This window comes from Neoarius graeffei, chromosome 6 (genome assembly GCF_027579695.1).
Source record: "Neoarius graeffei isolate fNeoGra1 chromosome 6, fNeoGra1.pri, whole genome shotgun sequence".
In the NCBI taxonomy this organism is placed as follows: Eukaryota; Metazoa; Chordata; class Actinopteri; order Siluriformes; family Ariidae; genus Neoarius; species Neoarius graeffei.
The window spans coordinates 100,115,216-100,139,772 of NC_083574.1; the positions used below are offsets into that span (position 1 = coordinate 100,115,216).

A 24,557-nucleotide genomic window follows, 5' to 3' on the forward strand; every position below is an offset into this window, starting at 1 on the left:
CTATAAAAGCCGTGTGACATAATTAGTGAATATCTACAAAACTGAGCTGTAAGAAATGGAATATTTAAGCCTGGGCTTCAATGAAAACAGCGTTTTCTCGAAGAGGCAGGGACTCGGCAGGTTGTAAGGTGAGTACAATTCACTGTCAGCGGCTTTCCAATCAGCACAGGCACAGTCCGCATGGATACAGTCGCTTCTGGCTGTAAAAAACAGCAACTGAGTGAAAACAGAAAATAGAGATCGATGTGTTTATAGTTGTTTCTTACGCAAGTTTCTGCAGTCTGTAATGTGGATCCTGCAGCAGAGCCGAGAGCTGATCCACTCTGACGTCTTCTGATGTTATGTCGCTCAGATCCAGCTCCGTGTGCAGTAAGGGGTTTTTACTGAACATTCGAGTAAGAAGGTTGTAGGCTTCCTCTGCTTCAGCACTTTTCAACAACCTGTAGGGATTTGAAGAGAGAGGTTCTTTTCACAGTATTTATTTATTTATTTGTTTGTTTGTTTGTTTATTTAATATGATGTTTGCTTCTAGACGAATCACCTGAGTGTCAGTTTGTTAGTTTTGCAGTCAGTAAGTTGTTGGACTCCTGATGCTCCAGGGTCGTTCCCTCTGAGATCCAGCTCTCTCAGGTGTGATGATGGGTTTAGTCTCAGAGCTTCAGCCAGAGCAGTGTATCCTTCCTCTGTTATACTGCAGTCTGAAAGTCTACACAAAAACACACAACTCTCTGATTTTTTATGTATAAAATAAATTAATGAAGATGTGATATTGTATACAAATTGAGAATTTCATCTTTTTTCTTGTTAATTTATTAACTCTAGATTGTCATTCAATTTCAATTCAATTCAATTCAATTCAAAACACTTTATTTGTCCCCGCAGGGCAATTAAAAGAGCATCAAGAGCAGCATTAGGGCAGTCGAACATCAGACAACATAAAAACATAAAAACACAAATTAGAATACTCTACAGCTGTCAGTTCTGTGTGCATTCAGTCTGACGAGGGGCTGGACAATGATGTTGGGACAGGGAAGGGTCAGTGTTCAGGAGTCGGACCGCTGTGGGAACAAAGGTGGACCTCCTCCTTTGTGTCCTACAGCGTGGACAGCGCAGCCTGCGTCCTGATGGAAGCCACTCCAACACTGAGTGTAGTGTGTGTGAGGGGTCATGTAGGATCCTGTGGGCGGTGCGGATGGTTTGCTGGTCACAAAAAGCAGACAGAGCTCGAACAGGGAGTCCAATGATTTTAGAACAGACTTTGGTGATAGTGAGTAGTCTTGACCGGTCTTGTAGGCTGATGGAGTGAAACCATGAGATGAATGAAAATGTTAATACACTCTCAATGAAAGAGTGGTAGAAAGTCAGGAGAATGTCTTTATTCACTCCAAATGATCTCAGCTTCCTCAGCAAATATTGTCTCTGGTGGCACTTCTTGAGGATCTCCTCAGTGTTGGAGGAAAACCTCAGAAGACTGTCAAATATTGTGCCCAAATACTTATATTCCTCCACCAGCTCCACCGGCTCCCCCCGGATGGTGGTCGTGTGAGCCTCTGCCAGTTGTCTCTGCTTGATGGAGAATGTCACAATCAACTCTTTGGTCTTATTAGAGTTCAACTGGAGACCGGCTCCCTCACACCAGGAGATGAAGTCCTGAAGTACAGAGCCATGGTGTGGGTTAGAGGCGGAAAGCAGAGAGAGCAGGACTGTGTCGTCTGCAAATTTCACCAGATGACAGTCTGGCTGAGTGGACCTGCAATCATCGGTGTAGAGGATGTAAAGCAGGAGCGATAGGACACAGCCCTGTGGGGAGCCAGTGGAGGTGTGGAGGATGTCAGAGTAGGATCCGTTAACAAACACCCTCTGTGGCCGGTTGGTAAGGAAGTCAATAAGTCCATTAAGTCAATGTCACTTAATGGATTGTGTACAAATTACTGGGTTGTCATTAAAAACTGATATTATAATAATTCAGTGCTTGACTGAGCACGACTTCAAAAGTAAAAGAAATAGTGTTGAAGGATAAAAGCATTTCATGACACTTTGTCATGTTTTTAAGAAATGACATTGACATACTTGAGTGTTTCCAGGAGGCAGTGTGAATTCTGTAGGAGGTTCGAGATGTGCTTTATTTCTGAGTCTCCTGCTTTATTCCCGCTCAGATCCAGCTCTCTGAGCTGTGAGGGATTTTCTTCCAGAGCTGCAGCCAAAGCAGCACAGCCTTCAGCTGCTACACTGCAGTTACACAGTCTGCAGAAGGAAAGAAGGAGCACAATGAACAGATCGCATCTCATTTGTTCAATAAGAACGCAATATTTTCATTCTTTTCTTTAACAGTTACCTTAGAATTACAGCAATAAGACGTTTACATTGGAATAGAACTTTTACACAATTAAACATCTTTTAGTTAAATATAATAAAACTAATAATCTATTTTTTAATCAAAACATGCTGTTTAATTATATTGTGTTCTAGTTTAGTTATTTTTTTTCCTGATCTCTTTGCCAGACTTGGACACAGAGAATATGGAGACTCAGAAATGTATTAACAGCATTAAAGTCTGTAGAACATGTACTGCTTTTTTAATGACACATAATTCTGCAGTCGTTTAAACTCAGAGATTAAAATACTGAATTGATGCTTCACTGAAGGATTAGACATCATTTCAGATGTTCCTTCACCTCAGTGTTCTGAGTGGAGACTGTGGATTCTTCAGTCCAGCAGAAAGCTGAGTGACTCCTGGATCCTGCAGACTGTTGTTGCTCAGGTCCAGCTCTCTCAGCTGGGAATATTCAGAGCTCAAAACTTCAGCGAGAGCTGAACCGCTTCCATCAGTTAGAGCACATGCATTAAGCCTAAAGATGAAACCAGAGGAAGGAAGAGCAACAATAAACTGACACATTCAGAACAATAATCGTGTTTTATACCAAAATTCACCGACATTTTACATTTTTTAATCTGACCCGACTAAATATTCATAACCTAAATGAACTGACCTCAGAATCTCCAGTTTACAGTGACGGTGTTTCAGTCCAGCAGAAAGCTGAGTGACTCCTGGATCCTGCAGACTGTTGTTGCTCAGGTCCAGCTCTCTCAGCTGGGAATATTCAGAGCTCAAAACTTCAGCGAGAGCTGAACCGCTTCCATCAGTTAGAGCACATGCATTAAACCTAAAGATGAAACCAGAGGAAGGAAGAGCAACAATAAACTGACACATTCAAAACAATAATCGTGTTTTATACCAAAATTCACCGACATTTTACATTTTTTTTTAATCTGACCCGACTAAATATTCATAACCTAAATGAACTGACCTCAGAATCTCCAGTTTACAGTGACGGTGTTTCAGTCCAGCAGAAAGCTGAGTGACTCCTGGATCCTGCAGACTGTTGTTGCTCAGGTCCAGCTCTCTCACACTGCAGGACTTTAATTTGAGAACCCTGGCTAAAGCTGAACAGCTCTCCACAGTCAGATTACTTTTATTCAGCCTAGATATGAAATGTGATGTAGACGGAGCTTTATACTCAATCTTAATACTTCATTGTGCAGATATTATGGAAAACACAAGACATTTTATTTTCATGTGCACTGAAGTCCATATTCTGGGTTCATCTGGGTCATAAGGGGTCATTAGAGGTTATTTTTAACATCATTCTATTCATTTATTCCTCTTTTAATTTGTCTTGTCTGTTATGTCTCAGTGGTTAAATCAAGTGATTTATTTGAAAAGGTCAAACGTGTTGATCATTTCTACTCTTCTGTTCCTTTCTAGTTTCAGGAGCTTAACACTTTCCAGTGATGGAACATAACCCAGGTGTTTCTAGAAGGACTATGAGGTTTCTTTGGAGAAACACAGGCTATTATGTTATGTCAGCACTTATAGAAAACAAAAAACAAATCTATAATTAAAAATATATTTGTGCATACTTGGGTCATCCTTAATGGCAGGTCCCACTAGAAAACATTCTGTGAGTAAAACTCAGCTGACAGTGATGCATAAATAAAAATACTTACCGAATTTTCTGAAATTTACAGTGAGAGTCTTCCAGTAGAGCTGAGAGCTTCTTCACCCCTGAGTCTCCTGGTTCCTTCATGCTCAGATCCAGCTCTTTTAGGAGTAAAGGGTTTTCACCTAAAACTGAATTTAGCCAAGTACAGGCCTCTTGTGCAGCAGGACGTTTCAACAAACTGCAGAAAGTAAAATGTTTTTGTACTTGGTGTTTCCAGAATAATAGACCCACATTAACCAGAACAGTGTGACTGCTTTTGCTTATTTCCTGATGACTTCTCTTTAAATTTAAATGATAGTGCCCAATGTCTGTAACACACTGGGAAAAAATTAGGACCAGTCGAATAAACCATAAATTACAGTCAATTATCAACTTTATCCTTTTTTTTTCAAAGAAACTATCAAAGTTTTTGTACAGCATTCCTTTATGTTTAATATTTATATAATTGTGTTAGTTTATAGAAGAATCACCTCAGTGTTGTTAGTTTACAGTCTGGATCCTGGAGTAAATCAGTGAGCAGCTTCACTCCTGATGCTCCAGGGTCGTTCCCTCTGAGATCCAGCTCTATCAGGTGGGATGATGGGTTTAGTCTCAGAGCTTCAGCCAGAGCAGTGTATCCTTCCTCTGTTATACTGCAGTCTGAAAGTCTGTGTAAAATGTTGCCAAAGAGGATCGAGAATAAAAAGGGTGAACATCTTAGAAAACAATATAGAATTAAGAAGCTATTTGGCACACTGGAAAACATGGCACTTCTATTCATAATATTATATTAAACACAATACTGAAGACATCAAAATTATGAAATAACAAATGGAACATATGTGGAATTATGTTGAAAATAAAAAGTGTTAAAAAACAAAATGTGTGATATTTTAGATTCTTTAAAGTAGCCACCATTTACCTTGATGCTTTGCACACTATTCGGATTATCTTAACCACCTTCATGAGGTAGTCACCTGGAATGATAATCACCTCGAGTGATGTGGCAAAATGGCAGCCAATCGCTTTGTCACCATACTACTACTACTACTACAACATCGACCTCAGTCGGACATACAGTGGTGCCTGAAAGTTTGTGAACCCTTTACAATTTTCTATATTGCTGCATAAATATGACCTAAAACATCATCAGATTTTCACACAAGTCCTAAAAGTAGATAAAGAGAACCCAGTTAAACAAATGAGACAAAAATATTATACTTGGTCATTTATTTATTGAGGAAAATGATCCAATATTATATATCTGTGAGTGGCAAAAGTATGTGAACCTTTGCTTTCAGTATCTGGTGTGACCCCCTTGTGCAGCAATAACTGCAACTAAATGTTTCCGGTAACTGTTGATCAGTCCTGCACACCGGCTTGGAGGAATTTTAGCCCATTCCTCCATACAGAACAGCTTCAACTCTAGGATGTTGTTGGGTTTCCTCACATCAACTGCTCGCTTCAGGTCCTTCCACAACATTTCGATTGGATTAAGGTCAGGACTTTGACTTGGCCATTCCAAAACATTAACTTTATTCTCCTTTAACCATTCTTTGGTAGAACAACTTGTGTGCTTAGGGTCATTGTCTTGTTGCATGACCCACCTTCTCTTGAGATTCAGTTCATGGACAGGTGTCCTGACGTTTTCCTTTAGAATTCGCTGGTATAATTCAGAATTCATTGTTCCATCAAGGATGACAAGCCGTCCTGGCCCAGATGCATCAAAACAGGCCCAAATGGGATAAGGTTCTTATGCTGGAATGCAGTGTTTTCCTTTCTCCAAACATAACGCTTCTCATTTAAACCAAAAAGTTCTATTTTGGTCTCATCTGTCCACAAAACATTTTTTTCAATAGCCTTCTGGCTTGTCCACATGATCTTTAGCAAACTGCAGATGAACAACAATGTTCTTTTTGGAGAGCAGTGGCTTTCTCCTTGCAACCCTGCCATGCACACCGTTGTTGTTCAGTGTTCTCCTGATGGTGGACTCATGAATATTAGCCAATGTGAGAGAGGCCTTCAGTTGCTTAGAAGTTACCCTGGGGTCCTTTGTGACCTCGCCGACTATTACACGCCTTGCTCTTGGAGTGATCTTTGTTGGTTGACCACTCCTGGGGAGGGTAACAATGGTCTTGGATTTCCTCCATTTGTACACAGTCTGTCTGACTGTGGATTGGTGGAGTCCAAACTCTTTAGAGATGGTTTTCTAACCTTTTCCAGCCTGATGAGCATCAACAATGCTTTTTCTGAGGTCCTCAGAAATCTTTGTTTGTGCCATGATACACTTCCACAAACGTGTTGTGAAGATCAGACTTTGATAGATCCCTGTTCTTGAAATAAAACAGGGTGCCCACTCACACCTGATTGTCATCCCATCGATTGAAAACACCTGACTCTAATTTCACCTTCAAATTAACTGCTAATCCTAGAGGTTCACATACTTTTGCCACTCACAGATGTGTAATATTGGATCATTTTCCTCAATAAATAAATAAATGACCGAGTATAATATTTTTGTCTCATTTGTTTCACTGGGTTCTCTTTGTCTACTTTTAGGACTTGTGTGAAAATCTGATGTTTTAGGTCATATTTATGCAGAAATATAGAAAGGGTTCACAAACTTTCAAACACCACTGTAATAATGGACTCTCCACTCCTCTCTATCCATCATCAGGGTCCTCAATTCAGTGGTGTCGACCACTCCAGCATCTTCTTTGAGGACATCCACCACTGTTTTGAGTGGCCGCCCAGGGCATATTCTGCCATGTGTGGGCTCCCATAATACCATTACAGATACTGGGATCTCTGGATGTTGGAAGCAGTGGCCGGCTAGCCTGAGTCGCCTTGCCGCTATTTTCTCTGAGACCCTAGGGAGGTCTCCATACAATTCTTGATTGGTGATGTGTTGCTGCCAGTTGATATTGTGAATGGCCCTCAGCATTCTTGTATAACACCTGTCCAGGGACTTCGTAAGGGGAGTGGTCAGGGTCCAGACCTCACAGCCATAGAGCAGGATGGATTTAATGGCTGCTGTGAATATCCTGGCTTTTAACCCTCTTGATAACTTGGATGTCCAAACTCTTTTCGGGTTGTGGAGTGTGGATGGTCTTTCTGTTTCTTCGCGTGCAGCAGTAAAAGACCTCGGAGTGATTATTGACCCCAGTCTTTCATTTGAATCTCACATTGATAACATTACCCGGATAGCTTTCTTTCATCTCAGAAATACTGCTAAGATAAGAAATTGAATGTCACTACATGACGTGGAAAAACTAGTTCATGCTTTCGTTACCTCCAGGTTGGATTATTGTAATGCCTTACTGTCTGGATGTCCCAAGAAGTGCATAAACAAGCTCCAGTTAGTTCAAAATGCAGCAGCAAGAGTCTTTACTAGAACTAGAAAATATGACCCCATCACCCCTGTTTTATCCACACTGCATTGGCTCCCAATCAAATTTATTACTGATTATAAAATACTACTGTTGACCTTTAAAGCACTGAATGGTCTCACACCACAGTACCTGAGTGAACTTCTGCTCCTCTATGACCCACCATGCCTACTTAGATCAAAAGGTGCAGGCTATCTGCTGGTACCTCGTATAGTGAAGGCTACATCAGGGGGCGGAGCCTTTTCTTACAAAGCCCCACAGTTATGGAACAGCCTTCCAAGTAACGTTTGGGAATCCGACACAGTCTCAGCATTTAAGTCTAGGCTGAAAACATATCTGTTTAGTCAAGCCTTGTGTTAATGGTGTTTATGAGGTAAAGGTGTAGATCTGGAGGATCCTCAGACAGAGTGTTTTGGTAAACTGGGATGTATGGATGCTGTCAGTCCCCCACTCGCTTGCTCACTCGAGTTTGTTGATGGTGTAGTGGCTGCTGCTTTATGTCCCGGGGCTCCCTCATGCCTGTGTTACCTTCTGGCTCTCCCCTTTTAGTTATGCTGTCATAGTTAGTTGCCAGAGTCCCTGCTTGTACTCGGTGCAATATGTATACTGTTCCTACTTATTGAGGTGACATTGGGCATACCTAACAACCTGTGTTTTCTCTCTCTCTCTCTCTCTCTCTCTCTCTCTCTCTTCCCCCTCAAATCTGTCCCTCTGAGTTACATATCGGTCCTGGGATCGAGATGCTGAACCTCTTCTGCTCCTCGGACCTGCCTGATCTATCCTGGTGCCCTGTGTCTGGTTTGAGTCTCATCGCATCGCTCCTCTGGAGGATGGCCCCATGTGACAGTTGAAAGTCACACCTGGAGGATGCTCTGGACTCTTACAGTAATGCTTTTATGGCTGAGGACTACAGTTGACTTGCTAACTTTAGGACTGCAGTTGTCATGAACAGTTTTGCACTCAAGTTTCCATCAGTGAAGAGTTTAAAACATCAACAAAACTGACTTCATATTAAAACTGTTAATGTTATAGTCATGTTGTCTGTTGGTGCCCAAATGTGGATGGGTTCCATTTTGAGTCTGGTTCCTCTCGAGGTTTCTTCCTCGTGTCGTCTGAGGGAGTTTTTCATTGCCACCGTCGCCAAAGGCTTCATCATTGGGGATAGATTAGGGATAAAATTAGCTCATGTTTTAAGTCATTCAAATTCTGTAAAGCTGCTTTGCGACAATGTTTATTGTTAAAAGCGCTATACAAATAAACTTGACTTGACATTCTTTGACTGCCTTCCTTGCTGTTTGTATGCTAGGGTGGTCAGAGGCTCTTGCTTTCTTGATGCTTTTAACAGTTGGTAAAAGCTTCATTGCCTCTCTGTTCGCATCAATAAATCTGGATTCGCAGTCAGTGGAGCTTTCTTCAAGGTCAAGAGCCTCAAAATGATTCCTTACCTCGATGGTATATTGGGCTTGGAGTGTAGGATCTCCCGCAAAGGCCTTCCAGTCAATCTTTGGTGCAGGGATTGTCTTTGGCTGGTGTAGGCTGAGCCTAAAACTCATACTGATGACCCAACGGTCTGAGCCTACTGTGCTGAAGCTGTTATAAGCCTCAGTATTGATTACACTGTTCCACCACTTTCTTCAGACAATGATATAGTCTAGTTGACTTTTAGTCAGGGTGGACCTATCCTCCTGAGTCCAGAGTGTGGACAGTAACAAAGTATGACTGTACAAGCAGGATTCCCTTTAAATTCAGTAACTAAAATACAGTTGCAGACAGAGGTTATGCTTCAGAAGGACTTTCTCGCTCTAATGCTGAGCATTAGTCCAACCCCTCCTTGGGATGAATTTGTGATTATTTCTCTCCATACAGATGTGACTCGGTGAAAATCTTCAACTACTTCAAACTTAAGCTCTTCACTTGGGTGTACTCTCCTATGCTCCTGGATACCAAACATGTCAATCTTGTGTTCTTGCATTCTTGATGTAAGCTCTTTTGCATGATTTCTGAGGTGCAGTGTGTTAGCATTGAAGGTGTGACAATGCGCATTAATATGAGACCCTCCAGGCGCCACTTTATCTGGAGAGTCTTGACTTTCTTGACTTGAGAGGCTGTTATATCAGAATTGTTTGAGCTCATGGAAGCAATAATAGACCTGCAATAATAGACTTTGTCACTGTACGTGAGGAAGAATTACAAATGATGAAAGAAAATGCTGTTCCTAAAAGCACTAAAGATGATACGCAATTTGGTCTAAAACTATTCAAAGGTAAGGTGGAATTGTGATTTATTTTATCGATTTCAAAACAAAGTATTTTATGTGACTCGGCTTAAATAAGTGACACAAGTCTGCGCTGCAAAGTTATTACATTTACTTGTCGCTTTTGAAGTTTGAAATACTTTTTTTTTTCCAATATTAAAAAAAAAAATAATCAAATGTATTTTACAATAAAACAATGAGTCACAGGCTCAGTGAATATCGGTGAAAATGAACTTTTTCACGATATTCTAATTGTTTGAGATGCACTAATATATACAGATGTAAAAATAAACATTTCTGTAATTATTTTCCTCTTTATTCTTTGTGTATCAGTTGCAATAAGCAATTCTTCAGATCAAGTCGACTCAATAGGAGAGATGAACTCACCTCAGTTTCTCCAGTTTACAGTTTGGACTCTCCAGTCCAACACAAAGCTGCTTCACTCCTGAGTCCTCCAGATGGTTACTGCTCAGATCCACCTCAGTCAGTTTGGAGGATTCAGAGCTGAGAACTGTGTGTAAAGCTGAGCAGCTTCTCTCTGTCAGGTTACAATCACTGAGCCTGAAAGGAGGGAGAGACATTTTAAACAAAAATACTATTCAACCATTCTTTAAAGAATGATTCACCACCAACACCCCCCCAACATGCGAACGAACAGAGAGAGAGAGAGAGATTGAATGTTAACTTTACCTGGTGCTAGTAAAAACAAGGGAAAATATATTTTGAAAGACAATGATGACATAAACTATTCAATTTTTTATATTTTAATGACGATGTGAATATTTGAAAATCCTGACCCATCCCCACCTGAAAGCTGAAAATATCAGAGGAACTCATAAAACACTGAGCCCTTCATGAACACAAACACAAAACTGTTTGTGCTGTAAGACAGAAAATCACTGCTGTACACAGAATATTCACGGCGTTACCACGACCACAGCGTCACGACTGTTTCACTCTGTGCTGGTTGCTGTCATATCCTGTTCAGAATGAACTCCTGATGAGTTTTGATGATTAAACAGTATATTTAATCGATATTGTGAGGGAGAACTGAACCATGACTCTCTAGCAAGGTATCGACCCTGACAAAAGGAAGTGTGTGTCTCAGTACTCAGTGTATTAGTAATTCACACACACTGTATTTATTCGGCCCGCTTACCTTAATAATCCAGACTCAGAATATCTTTGTATGTGTTCAATTCCCAGCGGCTTGTGCTCATTTTTAATGATCTACTCGCCAATACTGCTCTGTGTGCTCAGCTCAGCCGTCCTCTCTATTTAATACACTGTTTATACACAATAAAGATGTTTTTATTGCGTTACTTGTATTGTAGGAAGATGTGATAGCTCCGCCTCCTGATATTTAATGGTTTTCAATCTGATTTGCTTTAAGCGTTCATCATTTTAGTGCATCAAGAACAGTCATTTCCTGTTAATCTTTTCATTAGTGCTACAACTTACATCACATGGTATCAGATGTTGGGACTGGACACTTTTTTAGGAGTACTGTCAGTAACGGCGCTGAAAACCTGAGTTCAGAGCAGCCTCCACACATGGCCACTCTGGACTACACTTCCCAAGATCCACAGCGACCCTCGTCACCAGAGTTCTAACAACATCACCTGTCTTCAGTCTACCTGCTATCACCTTCTCCATATACAGTGGGGCAAAAAAGTATTTAGTCAGCCACCAATTGTGCAAGTTCTCCCACTTAAAAAGATGAGAGAGGCCTGTAATTTTCATCATATGTACACTTCAACTATGAGAAACGGAATGGGGGGAAAGAATCCAGGAAATCACATTGTAGGATTTTTAATGAATTAACTGGTAAATTCCTCGGTAAAATAAGTATTTGGTCACCTACAAACAAGCAAGATTTCTGTCTCTCACAGACCTGTAACAACTTCTTTAAGAGGCTCCTCTGTCCTCCACTCGTTACCTGTATTAATGGCACCTGTTTGAACTCGTTATCAGTATAAAAGACACCTGTCCACAACCTCAAAGAGTCACACTCCAAACTCCACTATGGCCAAGACCAAAGAGCTGTCAAAGGACACCAGAAACAAAATTGTAGACTGCACCAGGCTGGGAAGACTGAATCTGCAATAGGTAAGCAGCTTGGTGTGAAGAAATCAACTGTGGGAGCAATTATTAGAAAATGGAAGACATACAAGACCACTGATAATCTCCCTCAATCTGGGGCTCCATGCAAGATCTCACCCTGTGGGGTCAAAATGATCACAAGAACAGTGAGCAAAAATCCCAGAACCACACGGGGGAACCTAGTGAATGACCTGCAGAGAGCTGGGACCAAAGTAACAAAGGCTACCATCAGTAACACACTACGCCGCCAGGGACTCAAATCCTGCAGTGCCAGACGTGTCCCCCTGCTTAAGCCAGTACATGTCCAGGCCCGTCTGAAGTTTGCTAGAGAGCATTTGGATGATCCAGAAGAGGATTGGGAGAATGTCATATGGTCAGATGAAACCAAAATAGAACTTTTTGGTAAAAACTCAACTTGTCGTGTTTGGAGGAGAAAGAATGCTGAGTTGCATCCAAAGAACACCATACCTACTGTGAAGCATGGGGGTGGAAACATCATGCTTTGGGGCTGTTTTTCTGTAAAGGGACCAGGACGACTGATCCGTGTAAAGGAAAGAATGAATGGGGCCATGTATCGTGAGATTTTGAGTGAAAACCTCCTTCCATCAGCAAGGGCATTGAAGATGAAACGTGGCTGGGTCTTTCAGCATGACAATGATCCCAAACACACCGCCCGGGCAACGAAGGAGAGGCTTCGTAAGAAGCATTTCAAGGTCCTGGAGTGGCCTAGCCAGTCTCCAGATCTCAACCCCAGAGAAAATCTTTGGAGGGAGTTGAAAGTCTGTGTTGCCCAGCTACAGCCCCAAAACATCACTGCTCTAGAGGAGATCTGCATGGAGGAATAGGCCAAAATACCAGCAACAGTGTGTGAAAACCTTGTGAAGACTTACAGAAAACGTTTGACCTCTGTCATTGCCAACAAAGGATATATAACAAAGTATTGAGATGAACTTTTGTTATTGACCAAATACTTATTTTCCACCATAATTTGCAAATAAATTCTTTAAAAATCAGACAATGTGGTTTTCTGGATTTTTTTTCTCATTTTGTCTCTCATAGTTGAGGTATACCTATGATGAAAATTACAGGCCTCTCATCTTTTTAAGTGGGAGAACTTGCACAATTGGTGACTAAATACTTTTTTGCCCCACTGTAAGCTCAGCTCTCACTCTCAGTATTTGTGAAGTATTGTTCTGTGTCCCTGTGCCTGACTTTACTGAGCCGTTTGACTATCTGCCTGACTTCCCGTTATTGAACTCTGTTTACGTTTACTTTCAACTTCGTCCTCTCGCCTTATCTGTGATATCCTGTTCGCCGAATGACTGACTCTTGCTCGTCCCTGACTACGTTTCTAGTTTCCCGATTTGGATTTGTTCACAGTTCGCGATGCACCCGCTCTCCCCTGCAACTGCATCCGGAAGTGCCTGCACCCTGACAAGTACATGTAACTCAGCACAGTATCAGACTGGAGCGGCGGCTACAATTATCGACACCTTAACGATCTTTTGGCCGTCGCAAAAGTAGAAGACTTTCAATACGTAAATTGTGCATGAATAATTCCTCAAACTTCCACTGAAAAAAAAAAAGAGTTGATTCCTGATTACTTCGCTTATCAGATCACGTGACACTGTTTCACAATCATCGACACCTTTGTCCAGTTATCGACATCCAGATGAATATTTATAGAAAATAAATCAGTATGTGGTATTAAGTTAACAAAACAGTTTTTATTTAAAATTTGTTTTCCATAGACTTATATTTAGGACAAAATATCTTTTATACAAATATATGGATGTCGGTGTTTACGTAAATGAGGAAGTAAATCTCATGTTTGTAAACAAATGAACTGATAATGTTTAACCTGCATCAGAAAATCTTTATGTTCCACTTTCTAAGGATTTTCGTAGATCACATTTTGTTAATCATTCATTGTTGTTTGTATTAATTTCTAGTTTTGTCGTTTAATAATAAATGTCAACAGGCAATCGACACTGTAACCACATTAACATCCAGGTCAAAGGTCGCATCTCATTCCTTGAACCAAAATTAAAAAAAAAATGTCTACTGATACTGTAATATGTGGTAGATTTTTACAACAAACTGAAAAAAAATTAATTAACCAATAATAACTGTTGGAACTGAAACTCACCTTTGTAAAATTTGTTTTTTATTGGTAAATCTGAAAAGGTGTCGATAATTATGGACTGTCGATAATTGTAGCCACCGCATACCAGTATCAATAACAATGCATCCCGAATACATCCTTTAGGAAGAATAAATTAACACGAGCAGTTTGGTGTATTGCTGTGAAATGCAATCAGAACAGCTCCTCTCCCTCCCAAAACCTGAGTTTAATAGAGAACTGAGTTTGTGGAAGCGAAGGCGTGGTCAAGCATCAGTTTGGGAATGGAGAGTGAAGGTGCAGGAGGTGAGTGGCAAAGGGACACCTGGGACTGATTAACAGTGATGAGAGTGTGTGTGTGTGTGTGTGTGTGTGTGTGTGTCAGAGTGAGACTGTGAAACAATAAAGCTGCTGAAAAGTGCAAGTTGAAAGTTAAAGCGAGACGGCCTTTTGATTTCATAAACTCGGTGAAATTTAGTTCCGTCTGAAATGTGGTGATTGTGATATATGTTTATTTCTGTAATATCCCACAAAATATCAGGCCATTCTGTGGCTGGGAGGTTATTTAATTTGAGGGGATTAAAGCAAATAATGTGCATGAAATCGCTCGCTTGGGGCAGTCAAGCAGACAGAGGAAGTCCGTGTGCGCATGCGCAGGTTTACCTTCTTCTTCTTCTTTTGGGTTTTACGGCAGCTGGCATCCACAGTGTTGTATTACTGCCATCTACAGGTTTACCTTTGAGCGTGCACTGACAGTTCCATCATTCTGTCGCTAAACGAACAGCTGATCACACCGAGGTGCTCGCTGACCGCCGATATTTATTAGTTTGGTCCTGCGTTTCCTTTCCTTCATATATAACATAACGTCTTTTCTTCTCGCTTTCCATTACTGTAGTCGATCTTTCACGTTTCATTTGCACACTCACGCCCTCCATTTTTCTCTCCTTTTTCAAATTTTTTATCCCACAATGCCTTGCGTGAACAGGGAAAGCCCACCACGTGATGCATGATGTAGTATCTCGTATTGGGTCATGGTGAAGCAGGAAAAAATAGCGGAGAATTTAGGGCCACGTGGATCTAAATACATTAATTGTTCTATTTTTAAAAAAAAAAGAATAAAATTGGAAGTCTGTGATTTGAATTCAGTAGCTTTCGGTCACTAAACAAAAATAATTGGGTGTCGGGGAAAATTCTTTTTATGACCTACACAGGGATGTGATTTGGGGCTGGTGAAATTATCTGAAAATTTTAGCCGGGGGTCTGGGGGCCGCAGGCCCCCAGCTGGTCCAGGGCAGCACCCTGGTGGGGCGACAAGGGGGGGAAGCCCCCCGAAGCTCCTGGGTTCTGGGGTTTTCTGACTTAAAAATTGTACTAAAATGGCAAGCAAACACACAAGAAAAAACTTGTCATGATTAACAAATTCAAGCCAATTTAATGGTCAACATGCAACTCTGACACACACTCGCTCACTCTCTCTCTCGCGCGCGCACACACACTCTCTTTCTCTCTCTCACTCGCGCTCTCTCTCTCACGCTCTCTCTCTCACGCTCTCTCTCTCGCGCTCTCTCTCTCTCACTCGCGCTCTCTCTCTCACTCGCGCTCTCACTCGCTCTCTCTCTCGCGCTCTCTCTCTCTCTCGCGCGCGCACACACACTCTCTTTCTCTCTCTCACTCGCGCTCTCTCTCTCACTCTCTCGCGCTCTCTCTCTCACTCTCGCGCTCTCTCTCACTCGCGCTCTCACTCTCTCGCGCTCTCTCTCTCTCGCGCTCTCTCTCTCTCACTCACTCGCTCTCTCTCTCTCACTCGCGCTCTCTCTCTCACTCGCTCTCTCTCACTCGCTCTCTCTCTCGCTCGCGCGCGCACACACTCGCTCTCTCTCTCTCTCACCGCGCGCTCTCTCTCTCACACACTCACTCACCCCCCCCCCCAAGAACCAGCGCGGCAGGGCCCGCCAGCCCCGCGCCTTGGGACGTAATTCGCCCCGAGGCGAGCCGCGCTTAGGTTTCGTTTCTATCCCGGGCTCCAACCCGACTTTGGACGCTCGTAGCTCGGGCAGGGGAGGTCCCAGTATCCCCAAACTTGACAGCCAGAGACCTCTGCCCTCTCCCCAAAGAACGAAATCGCTGAACAAATGTCTCACAGTCTCATGTCCAACGTCTGTAGCAACCTCTTTCTCCAACCATTCCCAGCGGAACTTGTTTTTCACTATTCTGTCGATTTCTTTAACTCGATTTGCATCTTTACGCTCGATCACGGAGGCTGCCATCTTTCAACTCTGTTTGAAGCGAGCTTACGTACAGCTATCTAACAAGCGCGTTCATTGGTTGTTACAGAGCGATGGGCCAATCACGTACCTCGTTTCATCTCAATGACGTAATTGCGTCAATGAGATGAAACGAGGTACATGATTGGCCCATCGCTCTGTAACAACCAATGAATGCGCTCGCTTCAAACAAAGAGTTGAAAGATGGCAGCCTCCGTGATCGAGGCGTAAAGATGCAAATCCGAGGCTGCCATCTTTCAAACAAAGTCGGAACAAATAGGATACGAATGTGGATTTGAGGGGAAAATCGGAAACATTTTTTTTTCAAGTTTTGAGGTGAAAAAAGCGGAATTCCGCGAATTCGCGGAAAAATCACATCCCTGCCTACACCTGAAAATCTGAAAGGCAATCTACCTTGAATAAAGCAAAAGTAATCGGCCTGTCTCCATCCCAGCGGTCTCCCAAACCCCGTAAAGTGTCACAGGGTTTTACTTACAGAACTGTTGTGGCTTGCTGGACGACTGGTAGCAGCCTCTTAAAGCATTCATCTGACTTTATGAACTTCTGTAGCTGAAACACTTCCAGATCCTCATCTGATGTCAGCAACACAAAGACCAGAGCAGACCACTGAGCAGGTGAGAGTTCAGCTTCAGAGAGACGTCCTGAGCTTATGTAACTTTGGATCTCTTTCACGAGTGAATCATCATTTAACTCATTCAGACAGTAGAAAAGGTTTATTAATCTCTCTGGAGATGGATTTTGTTCAAACTTGAACTTGATGTACTCAACTATGTCCTTCTGGCAGTCAGAGCTGCTTCCTGTGTGTGGCAGAAGATGTCGAATGAGCTTCTGATTGGACTCCACTGAGAGGCCCAGAAGGAAGCGGAGGAAAAGATCCAAGTGTCCGGTGTCACTCTGTAAGGCCTGGTCCACTGCACCTTTGAGGAAGTCAGGCATTTCTGATGTGTTGAAAAGACCAGACAGAGCAGTAGTTTGCTCTTTTGTTGGGGTTTTGTCAAGAAAGCAGAGAAATGCATACAACGCAGCCAAAAACTCCTGAATGCTCAGATGCACAAAGCTGAACATCTTCCCCAGGTAGAGTCCTGATTCTTTTCTGAAGATCTGAGTACACACCCCTGAGTACACTGCCACTTCTCTAACATTAATGCCACACTCTCTCAGGTCTTCCTCATAGAAGATCAGGTTTCCTTTCTCCAGTTGTTGGAAAGCCAGTTTTCCCAGTGCCAGGATACTCTCTCTGGTCTGCTGAGAATCAGGGTCATATGTTCCATGGTACTTTTGTTCCTTGTGTTTGATCTGAAAGATAAGGAAGTGTGTGAACATTTGAGTCAGAGTCTTGGGGATCTCTCCACTCTCTGCTTCACCTAACATTCTTTCGAGAACAGTGGCTGAGATCCAGCAGAAGACTGGGATGTGGCACATGATGTAGAGGCTTCTTGAAGACTTCATGTGTGTGATGATTTTATTGGCCAGGCTCTGATCACTGATCTTCTTCCTGAAGTACTCCTCTTTCTGAGGATCACTGAACCCTCGTATCTCTGTTGCCTGGTCTACACTCTCAGAAGGGATCTGATTGGCTGCTGCTGGTCGAGTGGTTATCCAGAGGAGAGCAGAGGGAAGCAGGTTCCCCTTGATGAGGTTTGTCAGCAGCACATCCACTGATGCCGACTCGGTCACATCACACAATCTCTCATTGTTCTGGAAATCTAGAGGAAGTCGACACTCATCCAGACCATCGAAGATCAACAGGATTTTGTAGGTATCACTGTCTATTACTTCTAGGTCCTTAATATCAGGGAAAAACTGATGAAGAAGATTCATCAGACTGAGGTTTTGCTGCTTCATCAGATTCAGCTCTCTAAAGGGAAGTGGAAACATGAAGGTGACGTCCTGATTCACTTTCCCTTCAGTCCAGTCCAGAATGAACTTCTGCACAGAGACAGTTTTTCCAATTCCAGCAACTCCTTTAGTCAGCACACTTCTGATGGACGTGTCTTTAAAGAGATCATTACATTTGATGGGTTTCTCCTCTGTTACTGGTCTCCTGGACACTGTCTCAATCTGTCTCACCTCATGTTCATCACTGATGTCTTCACTCCAGCCCTCTGTGATGTAGAGCTCTGTGTAGATCTGATTCAGAAGTACTGATGTCCCATGCTGGGAGATTCCTTCATTTATCCTTTTAAATTTATCTCCAAGTCTGGATTTGAGTTTTCGCTGATATACAGAGGCCAGCTCTAACAAACAGAACAATGTGATGGCCATTATTTTCATGTATAAACACTATACACAGTGTGAAAGTCAATATCGATAAAAAAAAGAACTGTCATACATTCCTAATAAATACATAAATATTATGGAAAAGAAGCAAAACACTAGGATTATCTCGGAGTCGTTTATTTGTTAAAAAAAATAACTGTAGTCATTAGGATAAACAGCAGTATGATAATATCGACCAGTGGGCCAGTGTGTTTCCTTTAAACTGAGAGAATATTGTAATAATCTAAAGCTCTTACTGATCTGCAGTTGGTGAGCGAGATCTTTCTGCTTCAGGTTCTTCAGGATACGCAGTGTGATCTTCAGCACACTCTCTCTAATACGGTCCAGATCCTCCTCCTCCGCTTTCTCCTCCTTCTCAGAGCATTCTGGGTAATCAGCACTCAGTAGCTTCTTTAAATTGTTCAGTTCATTCTTCACCAATGTGATGACTTTGTGCTCCAGCTTGTGATTTAAAAAAAAGCAATAAAATTAAATAAATCAATAAAAATGGGACATAACCTGATTTTACACCACGTTGCTGTTGAATTCTGGATTCTGATTGGTCAGAAGGGGTTAACTGGATTTATTTTCTCATTCTAATACATTTCTATAGCTGATGTACAGCTGTTTCACAGGGACCTGTACAGCAAACACTCCAACTAAATCAATTAAAACTGTGAGTAATCGTTAATATGGTGACATTTTCAGTAAACAAATGTTTATTTCACATGTAGATAAGGAGTCTCCATTATCAGTACTTTGTAAGTCAGAAGCTGATTTTGAAACAGACTGAAATGCAGTTTTGTCCGATTACCCATAATGCTGCTGTAACTGTAAACTGTTAACTGTAAATTACTGCCATCGTTTCAAATTAAAAATTGTGTATATTAATTACACAACAAAACACATACAAACACACCTGGAATACGGACTCTATCAAATTTCTGCAGCTGTTTTCTGGTTCCTGTTTTGGGGTTCTGTAGATAAACAAACATTGGAAATTACTTTTTTAATTTTAATATCAGAACACATCCTGTAGATCTGGTCCACACAGCTGTGATATATAAACCTCTGGAACTCCACACGCGAATCTCTTATCATGGGAGAATTGGCTCCAATGGCAACATGAAGGGCGTTTCCTGTTGAGACAATCTGAAGAGTTCCAAACCGCGATAAATCCACTGTAAGAAACTTTGAGAAAAAGGTATTTTCTTTCCCAAAAAAGTAGTTGCAGGAAAACCACGATGTTCTGTTTGAAACTTTAATATAACACTAAGAAGCTATAATAACATTAAAAATACAAATCAAGATTTTGATTTTTAAATTTTATTTAAAAAACTGATTGTTTTTTTCCCCCAAAATGCGATATATCCATTACATCAATAAAAACATTATTTTTTTTTAGTTTTAAATATAACTAGAAACAAGAAGTAGAGCTGATCACATATGACAGCCTCTGAACTTGGACCATCTCTTCTATTGGACCACAGATTGTCCCACATTACATTCATCTCATCATCTACAAGCAACAATCTATTTTACACACATTACACACTCATCGGGAGCTGCGTTTTTAGGCAGTGCATCAATATATATATATATATACAGTGTCATATCTCCACCCAGGAGGAATCAGGGGCTCAAATCAGAAAATAACACTGGACCACATTCTCTACTGGAATAAAAATATAAAGCATTAAAATAAGAAATGTTTGATTCCATCACCGTTATTCATTTATCGAGTTCAAAATCTCACTAAAAGACAGGAATTCTCCACGATGTTGACAGTCGATGGGAGGGGTTATTACTGTTTCCGTATTTGAATGGTGCGCTGTGATTGGTTGAGAGCAGAGATAACACGTTCTGCTGAAAATCAGTAGTGGCGTTTGTCATATTTTGAAAAGAAAGGGGATATTCAATGCAGAAACACATGGCGAATATCACATTTTGTATAAAATTGATTTTGGAACTTTGAATCGAGATCAAATGCCAAGCTTATTTTAACAGAAACTCAATTTATTTTAATGGCGCTTGTAGTGTTTTGGAACCAAACTCTTCATTTGTACCAGGAGATAAAACACTTGGAACCCCCAACTGTAGCTCGTAATAACTTGTGATTACTGCCAACCAACAAGAGCCCTTCAAGGTCACATGGTGGGTTGGGGAAGTCAACTATGAGGTACTGCACCAGGGAAAACATGGTGGGTTTACCACCACAATTTTAACAAACTGGTGCTTCCTATTTTTCTTGCAATGATAGTGACAGAGAGAGATGAGCTCTGGCTCAGGGCAAAAACATCAACTCTATCATGGCAGTGCTGAAAACAGCACTGGACTACGTTTCCCATCAGGCACTGCACCACACCTGTTTCACGTTTTGGTTAATGAGCAACACTATTTAAGTCACGACTGTCCACACTGTCGTTCTTTAGTCTCTCCTCCCTGATGTGTACCATGTTCCTGTTATGGTTTTGCCTCGTTCACGTTGCTTGGTCTTTGTGTTATCTGTGTTTCACCGTTAATAAACATTCTGCATTTGCATCCACATGCTGTTCACTTTCCCTGACAGAATCTCACTCAGAACCCACTGGGACACCATCTCTAACCCTCCTATGGAGCAATAGTTGCCCAATTGCAAGATAAATGTTTAGGACATTTGCTCCCTGACCTACTTGGTTAGGTTTGGGTTTTGCACTGATCTAACGGAAGACAACACAGAGACTCCTCTGACCACTAACCCCATCCCCCCCACCCCCTCCTGGAGTTTACCAAGGGCTATTGGCAGATTCCCTTCTGGAAAAACTTTTCCTTTTCTACCCAGAAGTTATTAGGGTAGAATTATTATGGGCTTGTTATGAGTAGTGATACGACTAGAACACACGTTCATAACGGTTCATATGAACTCTGAATTTGATACCAGAAATATAATCAAGAAAATTTAGCACAACACATTTTATACTGAAGCGAACAAGAATTGCCCTGTCGGGAGTTATTTCTACAGATATTCAGAGAACTGAGTGAGAGGAAGATAGAGGAATACCTTTCCACAGAGGATGCTCCATCTGTAAACTCGAGAGGGTGTCTCATTGAGCGGTCACTCTGAAAGGACACACAGCTGGGTCCAGGTGAGACAGGCCTTTCTTTTGTTTCACTAGAATGAAGAGAAAGTAGTTTTAGATTTTTATCTATAAAATATAGTGATTTATATCTGAAGATGCCATTATGTACAGTGGGGCAAAAAAGTATTTAGTCAGCCACCAATTGTGCAAGTTCTCCCACTTAAAAAGATGAGAGAGGCCTGTAATTTTCATCATAGGTACACTTCAACTATGAGAGACAGAATGGGGGGAAAGAATCCAGGAAATCACATTGTAGGATTTTTAATTAATTAATTGGTAAATTCCTCTGTAAAATAAGTATTTGGTCACCTACAAACAAGCAAGATTTCTGGCTCTCACAGACCTGTAACAACAACTTTAAGAGGCTCCTCTGTCCTCCACTCGTTGCTTATATTAATGGCACCTGTTTGAACTCATTATCAGTATAAAAGACACCTGTCCACAACCTCAAACAGTCACACTCCAAACTCCACTATGGCCAAGACCGAAGAGCTGTCAAAGGACACCAGAAACAAAATTGTAGACCTGCACCAGGCTGGAAAGACTGAATCTGCAATAGGTAAGCAGCTTGGTGTGAAGAAATCAACTGTGGGAGCAATTATTAGAAAATGGAAGACATACAAGACCACTGATAATCTCCCTCGATCTGGGGCTCCACACAAAATCTCACCCCATGGGGTCAAAATGATCACAAGAACGGTGAGCAAAAATCCTAGAACCACACGGGGGGACCTAGTGAATGACCTGCAGAGAGCTGGGACCAAAGTAACAAAGGCTACCATCAGTAACACACTACGCTGCCAGGGACTCAAATCCTGCAGTGCCAGACGTGTCCCCCTGCTTAAGCCAGTACCGGTACATGTCCAGGCCCGTCTGAAGTTTGCTAGAGAGCATTTGGATGATCCAGAAGAGGATTGGGAGAATGTCATATGGTCAGATGAAACCAAAATAGAACTTTTTGGTAAAAACTCAACTTGTCGTGTTTGGAGGAGAAAGAATGCTGAGTTGCATCCAAAGAACACCATACCTACTGTGAAGCATGGGGGTGGAAACATCATGCTTTGGGGCTGTTTTTCTGCAAAGGTACCAGGATGACTGATCCGTGTAAAGGAAAGAATGAATGGGGCCATGTATCGTGAGATTTTGAGTGAAAACCTTCTTCCATCAGCAAGGGCATTGAAGATGAAACGTGGCTGAGTCTTTCAGCATGACAATGATCCCAAACACACTGCCCGGGCAACGAAGGAGTGACTTCGTAAGAAGCATTTCAAGGTCCTGGAGTGGCCTAGCCAGTCTCCAGATCTCAACCCCATAGAAAATCTTTGGAGGGAGTTGAAAGTCCATGTTGCCCAGCGACCGCCCCAAAACATCACTGTTCTAGAGGAGATCTGCATGGAGGAATGGGCCAAAATACGAGTAACAGTGTGTGAAAACCTCGTGAAGACTTACAGAAAACATTTGACCTCTGTCATTGCCAACAAATGGTATATAACAAAGTATTGAGATGAACTTTTGTTATTGACCAAATACTTATTTTCCACCATAATTTGCAAATAAATTCTTTAAAAATCAGACAATGTGATTTTCTGGATTTTTTTTTCTCATTTTGTCTCTCATAGTTGAGGTATACCTATGATGAAAATTACAGGCCTCTCTCATCTTTTTAAGTGGGAGAACTTGCACAACTGGTGACTGACTAAATATTTTTTTTGCCCCACTGTATATATAGCTCCAGAGTTTCATAATTATTTGCATATCCTAATTTGATTATTATACTGCACCTCTGGAACAGAGCAGAATAAAGACCTTGCTTGACGGACCAACAGGGGCTTTGTAGCTTGGCTGCAAAGTAGCAGCTAGTTATGAGGAGACACTGAGTAAAAGGACTGAACATGTGATATGAACATACTTTTTCGACTTTTCACCCCTGATTCACCCCACACACACACACACACACACACATCCACACCCACACACACCACATCACCTTTGAGAACCATAAGTGATGATAACAAGTATAAAAAATAAACAATTACAGTGGAGAGGGAAAAGAGGAACATATATATATATATATATATATATATATATATATATATATATACACACACACACAAATATATAAAAAATAAACAATTATAAAGAAAAAAATATACCAAAATGATCAGTTTCTCTGGTTTTATGATTTACAGTTGTGTTTGAAGAAATTGAACATTTTTGTTTTATTTATTCCAAAAATTACTGACAACATTTCCCTCAAATTACACATAAAAATATTGTCACTTTGAGTATTTAATCATCACTTAGAGTATTCAGTAATGACCCTGAATATACAACGTTCTTAACTGAGGAGAGAAAAGTCTTATCTATGAAAAAATGATCGATTCTGGAATATGTACTGTGTGCATGGGGGAAAAAAGAGGAAAGTTCTTTGTTGTAAGGAAAAAGGGTCTGCCAGGGGTCAATGCACCCCACCTGGTTCATAAATACAGATAAAGTCATAGCCATTTTAGAGAAAGTCATAAGTTTAGGGTTCGATCAGTCTAAGGCTGGGTCAGTAACAATTCAGATCAACACCTAAAATTAGATCATGCGAGTTCAAGCTAGGCAAGGAAGAAATGAGCTTGTTAGTAAAGCTCACGTAGTCCCATTTGTGTGTGTGTGTGTGTGTGTGTGTGTGTAAAACACGTGTGTTAGAGAGAATTCTCTAAAAAACAAACAAAAACTTTCTGTTTTAAAAGTAAATACATCAACATACAAAATCAAATTTTATCTTTCACAATATTTCATGATCTCTTTAAAAAGATTTTCTCCATTCCAGGTTGAAAAAGACAGACTAACAGTCACTGCCACCAGAGGTCTCTGTCTCACTTTTCTCCTTTTTCAAGTTAGATTAGATTAGATAGATTAGATAAAACTTCATTGATCCAATCTATCTAATCTAATCTAACTTGAAAAAGGAGAAAAGTGAGACAGAGACCTCTGGTGACAGTGAGTGTTACTCTGTCTCTTTCAAGACAGTTGTTATTGTTTAAGATATTTTTCT

The 24,557-nt window shown here is 41.2% G+C and overlaps 1 protein-coding gene across 1 annotated transcript; it reads right to left on the minus strand.

The window, feature by feature from the left end:
- Nucleotides 1-262: 262 nt before the first annotated feature.
- LOC132888459 (NACHT, LRR and PYD domains-containing protein 12-like) lies at nt 263-23,432 on the minus strand. The gene is made up of 14 exons (XM_060924505.1): nt 23,296-23,432; nt 21,436-21,546; nt 19,315-19,372; nt 18,653-18,857; nt 16,612-18,373; nt 10,014-10,187; nt 4,475-4,651; nt 3,309-3,482; nt 2,991-3,164; nt 2,676-2,849; nt 2,071-2,244; nt 1,336-1,750; nt 1,079-1,200; nt 263-440 (listed from the first exon to the last, which is right to left on the minus strand). The coding sequence occupies exons 1-14, from the start codon at nt 23,406-23,408 to the stop codon at nt 263-265; spliced, it is 4,011 nt and encodes a 1,336-aa protein (XP_060780488.1). The 5' UTR covers nt 23,409-23,432.
- Nucleotides 23,433-24,557: the final 1,125 nt, after the last annotated feature.

What these genes read in the sequence shown, in the direction of transcription:
- LOC132888459 (XM_060924505.1), bottom strand. Translation starts at nt 23,408, where the DNA reads ATGTTCAGTCCTTTTACTCAGTGTCTCCTCATAACTAGCTGCTACTTT. An exon ending in TATTCTGCTCTGTTCCAGAG is followed by an intron (nt 21,547 to 23,295) that starts GTGCAGTATAAT and finishes TCTTCATTCTAG; the next exon opens with TGAAACAAAAGAAAGGCCTG. An exon ending in TGTAAACTGGAGATTCTGAG is followed by an intron (nt 2,850 to 2,990) that starts GTCAGTTCATTT and finishes TTTCATCTTTAG; the next exon opens with GCTTAATGCATGTGCTCTAA.